The sequence below is a fragment of the Hirundo rustica genome, chromosome 7 (genome assembly GCF_015227805.2).
Source record: "Hirundo rustica isolate bHirRus1 chromosome 7, bHirRus1.pri.v3, whole genome shotgun sequence".
NCBI classification, from domain to species: domain Eukaryota; kingdom Metazoa; phylum Chordata; class Aves; order Passeriformes; family Hirundinidae; genus Hirundo; species Hirundo rustica.
This window is the reverse complement of record NC_053456.1, coordinates 8,311,383-8,326,661: the sequence shown is the minus strand read 5'-3', so window position 1 is coordinate 8,326,661 and position 15,279 is coordinate 8,311,383. Positions and strand designations below refer to the sequence as shown.

The 15,279-nt window shown below is 37.4% G+C and overlaps 1 protein-coding gene across 2 annotated transcripts in view; it reads left to right on the top strand.

Annotated features, from left to right (window-relative positions):
• CCDC93 (coiled-coil domain containing 93) overlaps positions 1-15,279 on the top strand; it is a 34,963-nt gene that overhangs the window by 15,727 nt on the left and 3,957 nt on the right. For both annotated transcript variants that reach the window (XM_040069235.1, XM_058421295.1), the window contains exons 10-20: positions 244-294; positions 1,278-1,364; positions 4,351-4,467; positions 5,874-5,936; positions 6,121-6,194; positions 6,599-6,680; positions 7,762-7,833; positions 8,930-9,001; positions 9,264-9,372; positions 11,938-12,020; positions 15,111-15,148. In XM_040069235.1, coding sequence (XP_039925169.1) covers positions 244-294; positions 1,278-1,364; positions 4,351-4,467; positions 5,874-5,936; positions 6,121-6,194; positions 6,599-6,680; positions 7,762-7,833; positions 8,930-9,001; positions 9,264-9,372; positions 11,938-12,020; positions 15,111-15,148 — 848 coding nt within the window. The remainder of the gene's footprint in view (positions 1-243; positions 295-1,277; positions 1,365-4,350; positions 4,468-5,873; positions 5,937-6,120; positions 6,195-6,598; positions 6,681-7,761; positions 7,834-8,929; positions 9,002-9,263; positions 9,373-11,937; positions 12,021-15,110; positions 15,149-15,279) is intronic.

Genomic DNA, 15,279 nt, shown 5'->3' with positions numbered 1-15,279 from the left:
TGAAAGGTTGATTTTTGGTTGACAGTGGGAGCTGAATAATCTGAGTGAATGTTTACTGTTACAAGAAATTTCCCTTAAATTTGATAACTTCAGCCGCCTCTTTTTTTCACAGACTTAGTGCCCCATTACATGCTTTACAATACACATTAGATGATACTAATTATATGTATGTGTCCCTGGCAGAAAAAAGCTAAACAATAGAAGTTAAATTGTTTTGTATAATTCTTCATATTTTGCTCTTAGCTTCGCATTAAAACTCTGATGACTGGAATGGCTGCGATGGCAAAAGAAGAGGTCAGTAGCATTAAAAACTGGTACAGCTTTGTTTAAATTATGGTTGATAGTGGTAATTGTTCTTAAAAATCAGACTGCTGCTTCATGTTTGAAGTCTTGGAATGACTGTGCTTAAATTTTCATAAGGAGTGTGCATAAAAAATGTTTGAATTAGGAAGATAGTAAATTTTAGAAGGCTAATTGGTTCATCATTTGCCCTGAAATGATAACAACAGTATAAATAAATGGCTCTTTTAAATGGATTCTACAAGAATTTCAGGGGAAAGGCATCACTCTGCAGCTACCCAAGATGCACTATCTTACTTTATTCATCTTGTGAAGTTATTCAGAGGATTACTGGGGAGAGTGCTGCAAAACTCTTTGCTGTTAAAGGTTCTTTTCAAAGCACTTTTAAATAAACAGCAACATTAGTCTAAGACACAGAAAATACTGGATCTGTATCTTCTTTTTTAAATTTGTAGCATTAAATGATATAATGGAACTTGTAGTCTGTTCTTTGATTTCTGGGTGAAAGGACTGGGAATCAATTCAGTTGTTAAATATTGTTTCTCTTTATGCCGGAGTCATGAAAGAAAAGGTAATAATTAGTCTAGTCTCTGAGTTAATTTACATGCTTTCTACTGAAATCCATTGTAGAATTCAGTTCTGTTTGAAAACTGGTTTTATGCATGCATGCAGTTTAAAGGTGAATTCTTGAACGTTCCTGCATGCTTGAAGGTTTATTAAGCAAATGCAAAATTCAGTATAAAGAATAAAAATTACGTTTCTGGAATATGAATAGAAATTTGCTAAAAGGATTTAAGTGAGAAATTTCTATCAGCAAAATTAGATTTGGGGGGTGGAATGTTTCCTGGACTTTTCATACGATAAGAGATTTTTACTCATTGTGCAAATTTCTTTTTAAAATTAGAACTTACTGGAAATTGTCATGTAAAAGTACAGGCAGTTCCAAAACTCGAAGCATTTTCTTGATACATTTGCAGGGCAAACTGACAGCAAGCACAGTTGGCCAGATTGTTGGACTCCAATCAGATGAGATCAAGCAAATTGTGTCTGAATATGCTGAGAAGGTGAGTGTGTTACCTGTGTGGGTTTAACCATGTGGTGTTTGATAGCTTGTTAATTTAGGCTTTAAGCTGCCAACTTCATTGCCATGATTCTTTTGAAACACACTTTTTAAGTGTGCTGTGGGCAGCAGCACAGCCAGAGTTCAGCAAAGTACTTTAAAGAGACTTAAACATTCCCAGGCTTTTGGTGTGATAGTACATGTCCCTTTATAAATTGCATTCATGATTAATTTGGGTTTCAGCACCTGCCTGAATGCCTTCATGAATGAAGAGGGGCCTGAGTTATAGCTATTCAAACTAGAGGCCTAAATTCTTGATAAGCTTTAAAGTGTTCAGTGTTAAGCACAGAGATACAGTTCTGTGAGCTTGCTCAGTGCAAACTCTAGGCCTCCTCCACTCAGATTTCCAGGTGTTTGCACTGCAGGCCAGTTCTCAGTCATGCCCTGGATCTCAAGTTTTGAACCTTAACTCATCAAACCCAAACCTTTGTTGCTTTGAGAAGTCAAAGCAATTAAATGTGTGTGTTTGCTCCAGTTACTGTGCTCAGCTGTGATTGTTTTTTGCAGTAATGTGAAAAGAAAATCTGGCTCTTCAAGCAATTAATGCATACAATACATCACTGCCAGATATGAGTTATAGGTCGCTCTTGCTTGTCCAATAGTCTTCTTATAGTTCTTCCTTTTTGTTGACACATTTGAGGTATGGAGCTTTCCCATTTTGGAGATAAACCCTATAGCTCAACAGCAAATTCTTGGCCTTTCTTTATTATAAAAGATTGGAAGAAGAGAAGCCCAAGGGTCATATTTCAACGTTACATTTCTTCTGTTCTGAGAGAAGGGAGCAGGACCTTGACTATTATAGTAGAACAGTGATTAATACTCTGAAAAGTAAGAACTGATTCAAGTCAAACCAAAAATAGATCACTTTTCAAATCTGTGGGATGAGATGAAAAAAAAATAGAATTTCTGTGCACGTATGCATGCACCAGGAAAAGAATTAAGGATGTTATCAAAGAGTTTATCAAATCATCAGCAATGTTTGGATATAATTCTAATAGTCTTAGCTCCTGGTAACTGTACACAGCCTGAGAAAGACAGCAATGCTTATTTATTTACCAGAGTCTTAATAGAATCCACAAGCCCAGTGAAGAAGCCAAATTCTAGGTCTGATGTTGCCAGGGGCCACAACCGTTCTTGCAGGAAGCATTTTGATTAAGATCAATGCTAATGATTTTCTGCATTTGCCCCTCCATTCTGCTGCCATGTTAACCTGCTGAGTGAACTGCTGGAAGGATTGCAGTGTCGTTCCTCACCTTCTAAAAACACTGGCAGAAAATTAATAACAAGAAGCAAATTGATCATCTTTAAACAGTCAGAAACATTAGTGATGGTTCTTGCCCATTTTCAAAAAGCAAGCTGTAAAGTTCACTTCTTGAAATATGATCTGCTTTTTTTTTAATGCCAAAGCTGTACTACATGGATTTTTTGCAAATTTTTGCAAACTGGTATAGCTTATGTTTCTTTTGCATTTCCATTTTTCTCCATTTGTATCTTATGCATGTAAGAGGCTAAATGTGTGGTGAGAGGGATCAGGTTTTTGGAATGCATAACATGATGAAGGAATGTGATTTGACTAAATAATGAGAGGAATAAGTAAGACTGAGTGTCTGTTTGTTGAAGGTCACAGGTGTTGCTTAGAAGCAATTCTTCCTTTCCTGACAACAAAAGCAAAGAAAGCCTGTGAATTACTGGGTTAAGAATTGGTCTTTTCTTGCTGTGGATGTAAAAACATAACAGATCATTAAGCTGCTCTTCAATATGAATAATATAGAAAATGAAGAGGAGGAAGACAGGTTTTGCCTCTTATTTTCATTTAAAATTAAGCTGCTTCCCCATCTGTCTAGAGTGGAGCCAGGAGCAAATATGAGTGACGAGTATATCACACTTCTTGTAGCATTTTAGCTGATTATGCATTGTAGCAGTTGTCAACATTTGGTAATTATTCAAAAAGCACTTAGTATTGAAGTCTTTGACAGGCTGTAAATTAGCACTTGAGGTACTTGAAAATTAACTGGTTTTCTAGTGAAATATTGGAAAATGGATTAAGTGAAAAAAAGAAGTCTGAGTGCATGAAACAAATTACCAAAATAGATGGATTTAAGTATTAAAGGGAAGAATTTCAAAAGGTACAAATAATTTTTAGGCAAATAATCCCTTAGAGATCAAGATATCACTGGTTTTTAATGATTCCTTTGTCTACTGCAAATATACGATTTCTATTATAAATGTTATTTTTTGATAAAGAATGTTTCTGTCAGCTTTGCTTTCACAATTCAGAGAGAAGATGAGACTGGATCCAGATTGCTGTCTCTGTTATGCATTTTTGAGACACTCTTGGCAATGCATGCTGGATTGAGTAGTTCTCAAAGGCTGGTGTCAGCAATACACGTGCACACACAAAAAAACCCAAAAAAACCCTATGCATCTACCACACTGAGGATGTCATTGTCATTCAGCATGAAGATGCATCCAAGCCTCTATTTCAGAATGCACTGTTGTTCAAGGCTTCTGAAAATTCTGGAGCTACTTGTTGGGATGTGGAACATCTCTGATGCAACAAGTTCACTGAATACCATGGCTTAAGGTGTTTTTTTTAGTACATTTGTATTTTTTCCATTGAAGAACTCTACCAGGTTAAATCGTAATGCTGATGCAAAAAAAAAAAAGTGTCTTCTAGTACACTGTAGTATTTTCTGCCTGTCCCAGGGCACCTGACTTTTTTAGCTAACTTTATTTGTAAATATTGGAATATAATTCAGCTGCTTCCTTATTTCGGTGTGAGATAAATCAGTAAGTCATTCTTTTGGACAGTGGGACACAGTTCTTGATAAGGAATATTGTAGGTGGGTCCCACTTTGGTATTTCCTGAGCCTCTGAAGAAGCAGAAAGCAATGTTGTGAGACCCAAAAAGCTGTTACTGTTTTTTTCAGCAATCTGAGCTTTCTGCCGAGGAGCGACCAGAAAGGCTTGGAGCTGCCCAGCAACACAGGAGGAAGGTGGTATCTCTCAACAAGCAGATTTTGCAAAAAACCAAACTCCTGGAAGAGGTAAGCATTGTGTGTGTAGTAGAGAAGAAAACACTGGTAAAAGTGGTTGATCACAGAGTTTTTGCCGTCCAGAAAATACCTGCAAGCTTTCTTCTGCACCAGCAATTTGTCGTGCTGAGCACTGGTTTCTCTCAACGTCTTGCTTGCATTGCCCTTGGACTGTGAGAACAGGTGGTGTTTTTGGGGGCAGTTAGCTCAGCCTTAATTCTGGGGAGGACCATGCTTTTGCCATTTTAAGAGTTGAGGGCCCTTTAATTCTGTGCAGCTTGTTTTCAGTCCATAACAATCTCAGTGCTGTTTTTATATGGGGAAAAAATGTACTGACAGCTGTAAGCCAAATATAATCCCTTTATCACTTTACTAAAGTAAAAATTTCCTGGCTGAATTTCATTTACCACTTGCCAAAAGCAGCTTTTGAAATCAGTGACAATTAAGAACCCCGCCTTTTAAAAATTATTTATGGTGTTCTGGCTTCAGTACTGCAGTAAGTTTTGGAAGATTTCTCAAAACTAACAATTCAGGTCAGTTTTCATGAGATGTGGACTGCAGACTTAAATTTTTTTCAGTTAGTTAGCATAGAGTTTATTGGTGAAAAATTATGAAAAACAAAAAATTTTTTTTTATAAATTTGGCTTTGGGAAGGGAAGAGTGGAGCATTAAGTCAGCTCTGTATTGTGAACAGCAAACTAAAACAGCATGAAAGGAAGTGGGACTGAGCTACATGTGCATTTTCTGTTTGCTCACTTTTTAAGCCACATCCTATTTTTGTTATTACTATTTACAATGTTATCTTAAATCATAAGCAGTTTAAAGAAGGATATTCTTCTAAAATTAGCCTCTGTGAATTGACAAGTGAAATACTTAATGTTTTATTATAATTCAAATGTTGCTAACTGCCTTATTAGACTTTCCATAGTTATACAAAAGCAAACCATAAAGCATCTTGGTTATTTGGTGTGGAAATGTCTGTATTTTGGTGCCATGGTGTTTCTGTACAAGTCTTGAATTGCCCTGACTTATTTGGAGAAGTATAAAATGGGACTCATGGTGTGAAACTAAGCCAGTACAACCAGGCTAGAAAAGTTTGAGCAGTTTAGCAGAGATTCTGTCCAATAAGTCACCATTCTGTTGGCCTCTATTTTGTAAAAGCTGTTGTTTATTCCGGGACTTTATACAGCTAAAAGGTCAGGTGGTAAATGTTTGCCGTTAGTAATTAAATATTCAATCAGAATTCTTGCAATCAGATGCAGGAGGAGCTGACAAGAAAAGACAGTGTTTGTTATGCTTGGCCTGCTGCTTGACAGACAGCCATTATGAACAGCTCAAATATTCTCTGTTCTCCATTACAGGTGTAATTAGTGTGACTATAGAATCCAACTCTTTTTTTTTTTTCTCTTTCGTAACAGTTGCAAGCTAAATGTGCTGATCTGCAGGCAAAATGTACTGAAGCAAAAAAGACATTAATAGAGGTAATCCTTGGGGTTTTTTTCTGTGCTATTTGTAGCTGAAACTTTTTTGAGAAATTCTGTGTGTGAAGGGATGTATTAAACAGTGAAGGTTTTTGTCAGCTTAACGCACTATCATCATCATGTGGGAAAGTCAATTTATTATTATTCAATTAATTGTCAATTTATTATTAATTGTAACCCTTAGGTTAAGAGTTACAGTGAAAAGCTGGACAAGGAATTGGCAGCCTTAGAAACAATAGAATCCCAAGCAGATTCAAGGTAAGTTTCTTCCTTTGTTACCTTTGAAATTCTAAAAAATAATGGTTTTTAAATTATTCATTCGATGTTTCTTGCTTTGTCAACCTAAACAATTAATTAAAAAAAAATGAGGCCTTCTTGATTTATTTTGTCCATACTTGAAGCCTTCATCTCACATAAATTAAAAAGAAGTCTCTCAAAACTTTCACAGTAATGACGTTAAAACATAGCAAAGCCACCAGAATATTCAGTGTAACACTTTATTCTGACCTTGGTGTATCAGTGCTGATATTTGGGGTTTTAATTTACCCAGGTTTTATTGTAAATTTATTTAGAACTAAGCTTGTTTTAATATGTGTTAATTCTCCATCTGTTTAAATTAGAAACTAAAAATCTAACATAGTTTACCGGATCTTCAAATTTAGCATATTACAGAGTCTGCGAGCACTGGTGGCCATGAATGAAAACCTAAAAAGCCAGGAGCAGGAGTTCAAAGCACATTGTAGGGTAAGTTCCAGTGTCTCCTTGAAGGATTCATTTCAAACTTGGTAAAGAAGCACTTTACTGGTGTGTTGTGCTGTGTGTCCCTGTCTGTGGTCTGTCCCACACCCCCAGCCTCCAGGTACCGCTAACTCCAGGTTTATATTGAATATTAGCACCCCTGGAGCAGGGAGGAGTGAGGAAAAAGCCTTCCTTAATGCAGGGCAGGTCCTAGACACCACACCTGCCTTGTGCTGGTCAGAGCTGTGCCTCTTGTGGCTCCTCTCCCTCCCATTCCCCTTCTGTAAAATGTCACTGCGGGGTTGGGCTGTGCAGGACACCCACCTGTGCTGTCACAGCCTCCCGTGGGTCATCTCTCCCCGGGTGATGCAGCCAGCAGTGACCTGAGGGCTGCCAAAGAGGAGGGCTCAGCAAGGCCCCTGCTTTGGAGCAAGCCACCAAAAGAGACAATAATGATATGGAGCCATGGCAGTTTTCAGAGAGTGTTTGAGTTGTACTGCTTAAGTGCTGTGTTCGGTGTCCTGCTGTCCTGTGTGGATGGACTGCCCAGAGATTGGATCAGGAGAAGTGTTTTCATCTGTTCAAACAATAGAGGATGGAATTTAATAGAATGAAAAGAAGTAAATAGTGTTCTGTGGTCTAGACTGAGTATAAAACCTTGTTTTCCTGTATGTACTCCTTGGGAAGGTTCTCAAGGATGGTTCTGGAAGCTTCCTAGCAAGGAACTTTAGGTTCATTCATTTCTCCAAATGCCGTACATCGCTTTCCCATGTCACACTGTTGTAATGTTGCTTTGCTGCTTCTGTTTCATTTTCCGTGTCACTCATTAGTTGTCTTAGGTGGATCTGGTACATTTGCAAGTAAGAAATAAATCTGTTCCTATGTTTGTTACATTACAGTTTAATGTAATGAATGTTAATGGATGCCTTACCTTTAAGCAGGGAATGCTGTTTAATCTTCCAAATTTAAATATATGTGTGGTCACCTCAGATATTTCATTAGAAGTGTGTGTTGTCAAGATCCTTCTCTCCCCTATTTAAAGGAAGAGGTCTCAGTTAAAAAAAACCCAACTTTTGTTTTTTTAAAGGAAGAAATGGAGAGGCTACAACAAAATATTGAGAATTTGAAAGCTGAAGCAGTGGAAAATGGGGAGGAACAGGTAATAGCAAAAGTCTAAGTTCTTATTTTCAATTTGCATTTTGAAATGTTTGTTCAAGTCTTTCTGACTTTTGGTACATTCTTGTAGGCATTAAAGTATCTGCTGGAATATCTAAAAAGCTCTGTAAAGCCACAGTTCAGGCTAATAATCCTAGAAATACAGGAGTCTGAAAACAGCAGCAGCATTATCTGTTATTTTCACAGAATCCGTGGGGCTCTGCTCACAGATGCTTTTGTTCCTTTTATTTCTTTCTTTGTAGTACTAGAGAGGAATCTCTGTGTGTTGTGCTAAGAGCTGTGCATATCTCTGACAGAAACAGGTCTTCCTCAGAAAGAAGGTCTGTTTGGTTGGATTTGTCTTAGAAGTGGGGTTATCTGAAGAATGAAAGCATGAGCTTTCAGTGGCTCGGTGCACTGCATGCAGTGAGCAGCTGTCAGAAGTTAGGTTTTAACACAAGTGCATCCAGACTGATGGCAATGAATAATGAAATGAACAGAAAAGGAAAAGCTTCAATGACTTGATTTTCAGTGGGTAAGCATTCAATGCCTTCATGCCTCTGGAACAAGGCAGATTACAACTTCCATGATGCTGCTGTCCTCCTCAGCACAGCATGAAAAAATTAAAGTGCATATAGAAATCTTAAATTTTTTAGCAAGAAAAAGTTACCTTGAAGTCTACACTGCAGGAAGTCTAGAACATACGTCAAGGGTTTATGTTCTGTTCAGGTGCCTTGTTATTCTTAACCCCACCACTGAATCAAAGCATAAACACTCAGACAATGGGTGCAGACAATCTTTGGATTTGTATCTTCATTTAAAGTGTGACTCTTGTAAAGCAGTGCAAAAACTATTGATAACTCTTAAAAACTAAAATATTGAAAGTTAAAAGCTATCTAAGTGCCCTTGTTTGGAGTAAATGATGTCAGGCTTCTAATACAGATAATGAATTATTATTTTAAACCCAAATAACAAATGGTGGTGTTACTGTGGGAGCCAAAGATAGGCAAAACAGGAAAGGCAACCAAATCTGCCATTTTTGTACTGCAGCTCTCATATGCTACTGTAATACACAATTGTTTTGGGTTCTCAACTTCCAGGAGCCAAATAAGATTATAGAACAGCAGTACAAAGCTGAGAAAGAGAAACTTCAAAAGCTCCGCCTGCTACTGGTGAGTTACTCTTTGTGTTCTTACCCGTACAAAATTGATAATGTTTGTCTTGTCTTGTAACTTCTAATACTTCGTTTTGTTGTTCTAATTTTAACAAGTGTTTCTGTCACAAATCAATTGCAAAACAAATAAATTGATCCTCAGCCAATGCTTTTTGTTTTTAAAATCAGTTATTTAATAACAAAGTATTGCTGGGGGGGCTTCCATTTTAAGAAGAGAACAAGAAGAGGCTTTGTTTTCTCCCTCCTAACTTTCTATTCAGGCGCGAAGAAACAGAGAAATAGCCATTTTACAACGCAAGATTGATGAAGTACCCAGCCGAGCTGAGCTCACACAGTATCAGAAGAGATTTATTGAACTTTACAGTCAGGGTATGTATGTCAAACAGGACCATCCTGCTGAAGGCTAAAGCCCTGGAAGGAGGGCAGTTGCATTTTAAGCTTATGGCATGTAACCAACAGCACCTACTGGTTTGGTGGTATTTTAAAGGTTTTTGTTAATTCACGTTACACATCATATTTTTGAGGTTTTATAAGCTGGGCTTTAAGAATTTTCCTGAGGGTGAAACTCAATGCACAAGATCTCTGGACTAAATTTTGTCTGCAGCAGGTTCTGTCATTTAGGTTAATGACCAGTATGTTCTGAAAATCCTTAATTCACCTTTTACAAATGAGGTTGCTGTAAGTTTGAATCGTGTTTAATTCATTTGCCTTACCATCAGATTGCTTTTATTGTTTCCACTGACACGACATAACTGGTTGTGAACCAAACTATGTCAAGAACTACAAAGTAAAAACAGTGTCTTGAGGGGATTGGTTTCTTTCATTTTTTTATTAACACAATCCTGCAATATCTTGGTAGGAGCAGAATACAAATTGTTTTTAGCTTTTATGGTCAGAAATTATAAAATTGGAAAAGGTGCAAATGGAATAAAATTACGAAGTTCTTCCATTAAACTGATAACAGACCAGTATGCTTACTGGTGATATATTTAACTAGCTTGTGTGTTAGCATAAGAAAACCTAGCTAATGATTCAGAGGTATTCTGCATTTATTAAATATGTGTGAACCAAGCCCTGGAAGGGTGAGCAGTTCCAAACTGAGTGTGATCCAAATCCCTTGCCCTGGTGAGGCATCTCCAGTGGCACAGTCCTGTGCTGTGTTGTCTGACTCAACAGATGGAATAGATGTGAGTACAAGTCCAGTACTTCTTCCCCCCTCTTTGCTGTGCCTTGCAGTTTATTAATCAAGTCCAAATATAAAGAACTTTGTTGTTTTTCCTTAAATTTTCTGCACATTCTCTGACATGTCTAATTCAAAGTGTGTTCAGAGCTACCTGCTCAAAAGATGGCTCTTCCTTTATATCTGAAGTACAGAGAGACTAGCATCAAAGAGACTTGTGCAGCTTTGGGTGTAGATTTAAGATGCTTTGAATTTTATGGTACTTTGTTTTCTAAAGTACAAAGTGTGAGTAGTATCTCAGGGTAACACACTGCTCAGTCATGGGTGGAAAAACCTGTTGGTGCAGGTTAAACTTCTGGAGAAATGAGCTGGAAATCTCTAGGTAGTTTTTCTGTGAATTGTGGTATTTTTAGAGGTACTTACAGGCTTTTCATTTAGCCAGTTTCAGGTGAACGTTCACTTGCCAAAAGGTGGTTTTTTTAGAACTTTGCTTCAGAGGGTGTTAGACAAGACAGTCTTCAGCACTAACTTCAAACCTTAGTGATTTTTGTGACTTTTTTTTTTTTTTTTTTTTTTTTTTTTGGTACCAGAGTCCTTTTTGGTTACAATATTCAGTGCTTTGGTTTTGACCTAACTGAACCTCTTTCACTGAAAATGTTTAAGAGTATCAATGAGCCAATTGGTTCCTTCTTGCTCTTCTCCCTGTGTCTGTTTTACCCTCTATGGGTTCTGGTGTGTGCCCGTAAGGCTCCATAAATTGGCACAACTTTCCAACACAGGTGAAATCTTGAAAGGTTTTCCAAGTTGTTATGTGGAATCCACTCATGAAAGACTTATAGTACCAGAGCTGCTGGAAGAACAGAAGGAGTGGCATGAAGGAAATGGTTTGGGAAAGGCCTCTTTCGTTTGGCAGCAGTTCTGCAAATCCCAGACTAATGAGCATGATTTCACTGAGGTTTATCATTTTTAATTCATACATCTTTTCCAGGTTCTGTTTTCTAGCTAGAATGACTTTTGCTGCCTGTTGAACTCTTTCCTTGGGAGTCACAAATATATTGGATTTCCTTAGGCATTGAAGAACTAGAGGGACACACAGCAGATTTGAGTATCATCTTGCAGGCCCAAGGGAAGGCATGTCTGAGCCTTGCCTTCAAAGCTGAGCTCTGACCAACATCTGCTCAAACCACCTAAACCAGAAAGTATTATTATTTAATTCTATCACCACACGTAGATTATAAGAAGATAAAAAGACTTTAAAAACAGCAAAAGCTTTGTTGGGCATCTTGCACATGGGTAGCTTGACATTTATAGTCTAATTTTTTCCACACAGTACTGCCAAGATTATCTGCTCTTCCCTGTCCCTGCTGAGCCTGTGCCCCTCCAACAGCACAGGCAAAGCCTCTGTGAGCAGAGCTCACCCAGAGCTGCCTGCGTGGTGTCAGGGTAAAGCTTGGGAAGGAAGCACAACCAGGCAGCTGATGGTGCCAACATGTGTTGGCAGAAAGGGCTGTCAGCAGTTGGGGCTTAATTTAGACACTGAGCTGTGTTGTTCTTGTAAGAGATGATAGCTGGAAACCCTGCTGAGAGAAACTCTGGAAGGATGTTCCCTCTGCATGTACATTAGTGAGCGTGTTCCATTATTGATACTGGAAAATATGTTCTATAAAGCCTAGGGAGTATTTTTACAGATTCCATTTTACCTCACATTCTTTTATTATTCTACTCCTTTTTTTTTTTGTTTTTCCTTTTTGCAGTCTCAGCAACTCACAAAGAAACGAAGCAGTTTTTTACTCTTTATAATACACTGGATGATAAGAAAGTATATTTGGAAAAGGAGGTAAGAAAATGTTATTACTATTTTCTAAGTTTTCAGTCTTTGGGGAAGGAAATAAAAAGTTTTTGCTTGGCTTTCATCATATTCAGTCCTGTCAGAGCAGAGTTACTGGTCTTTGTAAACAAAAATGGAACAAATGATTCATGAACTATTTGTAATCTTGGAGGGGAAATGGTTTGTGCTGTAAAAGAATAGCTGTTAGTTTGTGCTGTAAAAGAATAGCTGTTAGTACAGCGTGCTTAAACCACTCACTGTGCTCTCAAAACATGTGTAACATTTGGTCAGCAAATATCCCTGTCTTGCTATCATAGCACCAAATTACCCTTTTTTCTCTTTTTAGTCAATACCTTTTGCTATGAACTCAGACCACAGTCAGTAACTTTGGAGAACAAATTTAAGCTGATGTCAGCAACATCAGATTTAGTTCTCAGGGTCTGAGCTGCCTACACTTAATTTGCTGATGATTTTACTGGATCAGAAGAGTAGTTTTCATGAAAAGAATGTTCTTTAGAATGTTCTTTTCCCTTCCTCTTTGCCGTCTGTGTAGAGTTTGCTTATTTCCTGGGCATAACAGTGATTTCAGTTTTTTTTTTTTTTTTTTTTTTCCAATGACGAGTGTCTGATTTGAGTAAAGATGGAGAAATAGGAGGAAACAAGAGGAGAAAAAAATTACAACCTTTAAAATAAAAATGTTTTGATACCTCAGGTTTCTTTGTTTGTTTAAAAAAAAAAAGAAGAACAGATTAGTGAGTTTTGCAGTATTTAGATATATTTCTTTAGTTTGTGAGACAAGCAGTGGTCAAATTTCTGACTCTGTAAAAACACTTCCTAGTGTCCTTTCACATCCTGTTTTGGAGATGATGAGCAACCATTTCCCTCCCTTAAGCAGCTGACTCTGATCCACATTAGGTAGTTTTCATTTCTTCCATTCAGAAAAGTCATATATCATATTTTAAAAAATGCATGAAGTACAATCTGTATTAATTAACATTACTTTAACTTCTCCTGTACATTAGCATTTAATACAGATTTATTTGTTTGGGGTTTTTGTTTTATTTTTGGTTTGTTTGTTTTTTTTTTTTTTTTGAGGGCAAACCTGAAAATTTAAAAGTTATAGAGAGATTGGTTTTGAAATGGGGACATAAAAAGCTGATTATAGAGAATAAAGAAACAGTATCTAGAGGAGATTTATTTCACTGTTGTATAAACTGGAAGTACTCTTGCCAAAATAATTCAATGCCTTTTGAGGGTTCACAGGGGGAATTCTCAATGTCTCCTGGTGCCATCTTAACTTAGTTAAATGTGTAAAATCATTGAGATTTCCTTAAGATATATTTAATATTAGAACCAAGGTTTCAGCAGGTAGATATTGTCTAATAGTGTACAAGAAATGTCTTTGGCATCTGTGCCTCACAAAGATTTCTGGAATATACTTGCATTTTGTCTTGTTCCTGGGTTTGGGGGAGATTTTTTTCCCCTTTTTCCTCCCCAAACCAGCCCTTTTGAAAAAGACAGTGAGCATCATGATTCCTTTTAAACAACATTAGTAAGAATTGTTGTACAGTTGAATTTTGGCTATGAGGGTTTTAGTTCTGACATGAAAGGTCCCTGTGATCCTGGTTCATATTTAACCCTATTTTGAGAAAGATGCATTTTTTTAAAGGCTTTAAAAGTAATTTTTTTCATAATGTCTTTCAATTTTGGGGTGTGTATGGTGATTTCACTGTAGTCTAACACATGCACACTCATCCTGTGCAGTGCAGCACTGCTGTGCAGGGTTACTTTTCCTGGCATGAATGTGTTGTAGTGTAAACTGTAATTATGATCTCAAGCACAGGCTTAGTGGAACTATCTTGAGGCAGGGATGTGAACATGGCAAATACTGATGAGTAAAGCAATAATTTCACTACAGTAAATAACAGGAATTCTTTAGCCCCTTGGCTACTTGGGAGTCTGTTCAGAATTTGTTTGAATTTTCCAAGGGAGGGTCAGGAACACCTGCAGATTCTGCCATGCCTGCTTATTGCTATCTCATTCAGGTGGAAGAATTTAGATTTAGAAGAGATGAGTTCAGCTTTCTGTGGCAGTGGGGCAGGTGATTCTGTTTGCAGCCCTCGGGTTTGCTTAGTGCAGAACTCTTCAAATACTCATCAAAAGGAGAAACTGCTTGGAGACTTGCAAGTTGTGTTCAAAGCTGAGAGAAAGGATCACAATAATTGCCAGTTGTTGAACTTTAATGCACTCAGCAATATGTAAAAAACAAACAAACAAAAAAAAAACAACCAAAGGCAGTCACATAGGATGTATTCCATGTAGTTTCATTAGTTGGGGGAATTTATAGAAGCAGCAAAATATTCCTGGGATGCTGTTATAAATGTTTATTTTTGTCTTCATTCAGTGCAATGTTACTGTCTTGTAAGAGCAGCCACACCTCTGAAATGCCATTCTGTACTTCTTACGAGTTCACCTTTTAGCATCCAGTAAAATACACATAAGCAAAGTGAGTAATGATGCGTGGTTGGTAGGAAACCTGTAAACCTCATCTGCACAATGAAAGCAGTGCAGGAATTCACCTGCTGCTCCTGCACTGCTGGGAGAGTCTTCAGAGCCTTGTGTGGAAATAGTTCTTCGGAATCTGTCGAGTGGTTCCCATCTCAAAGGCTGAAGTGTTTTTTCCTGTTTGTTTGTGATGTGCTTGTGTACAGTCACTGTTGAACACTGGACCAACATCTGCAGGGTGCTTTTATGTCAAATTTCAACACATGATGGACACATGTACAGGCCATTTTACTCTATTGCTTTAGTTTGGGAAGGCATTGTGCTGGAAAACTCATAAGTGGAATATCCGAGTGCCAGTAAAATTAAAAATCTCAGCTGTGGTCCAACACTTATGTTTCTGTCATTCCACCAGTGGGATAGATTTTACTGAATCAAAAGGATTGTGGTTTATCTTCTGGCAGAAAACTTGGTGATTTCTTTCTGCTTTTGAGGGCATTATCTATATAGTAACTTTTTAAAACTAATATTCATCTTACTGTCTTTGAAAACTCATACCAGAAAAGATAAATATGTATTTTTTTTTCCAACTCATAGGTTAACTTACTGAATTCTATCCATGACAACTTCCACCAGTAAGTTATGGTTCTTTATCTCTTAATAGTTGCAAAGAGTGGTAGAGTTGGTTGGACAAATGGGAGTGGGCATCAGTTATAGAGATAAAAAATTTCTTAGAAGATTTTACAGTCATAAACTGATTTACAGA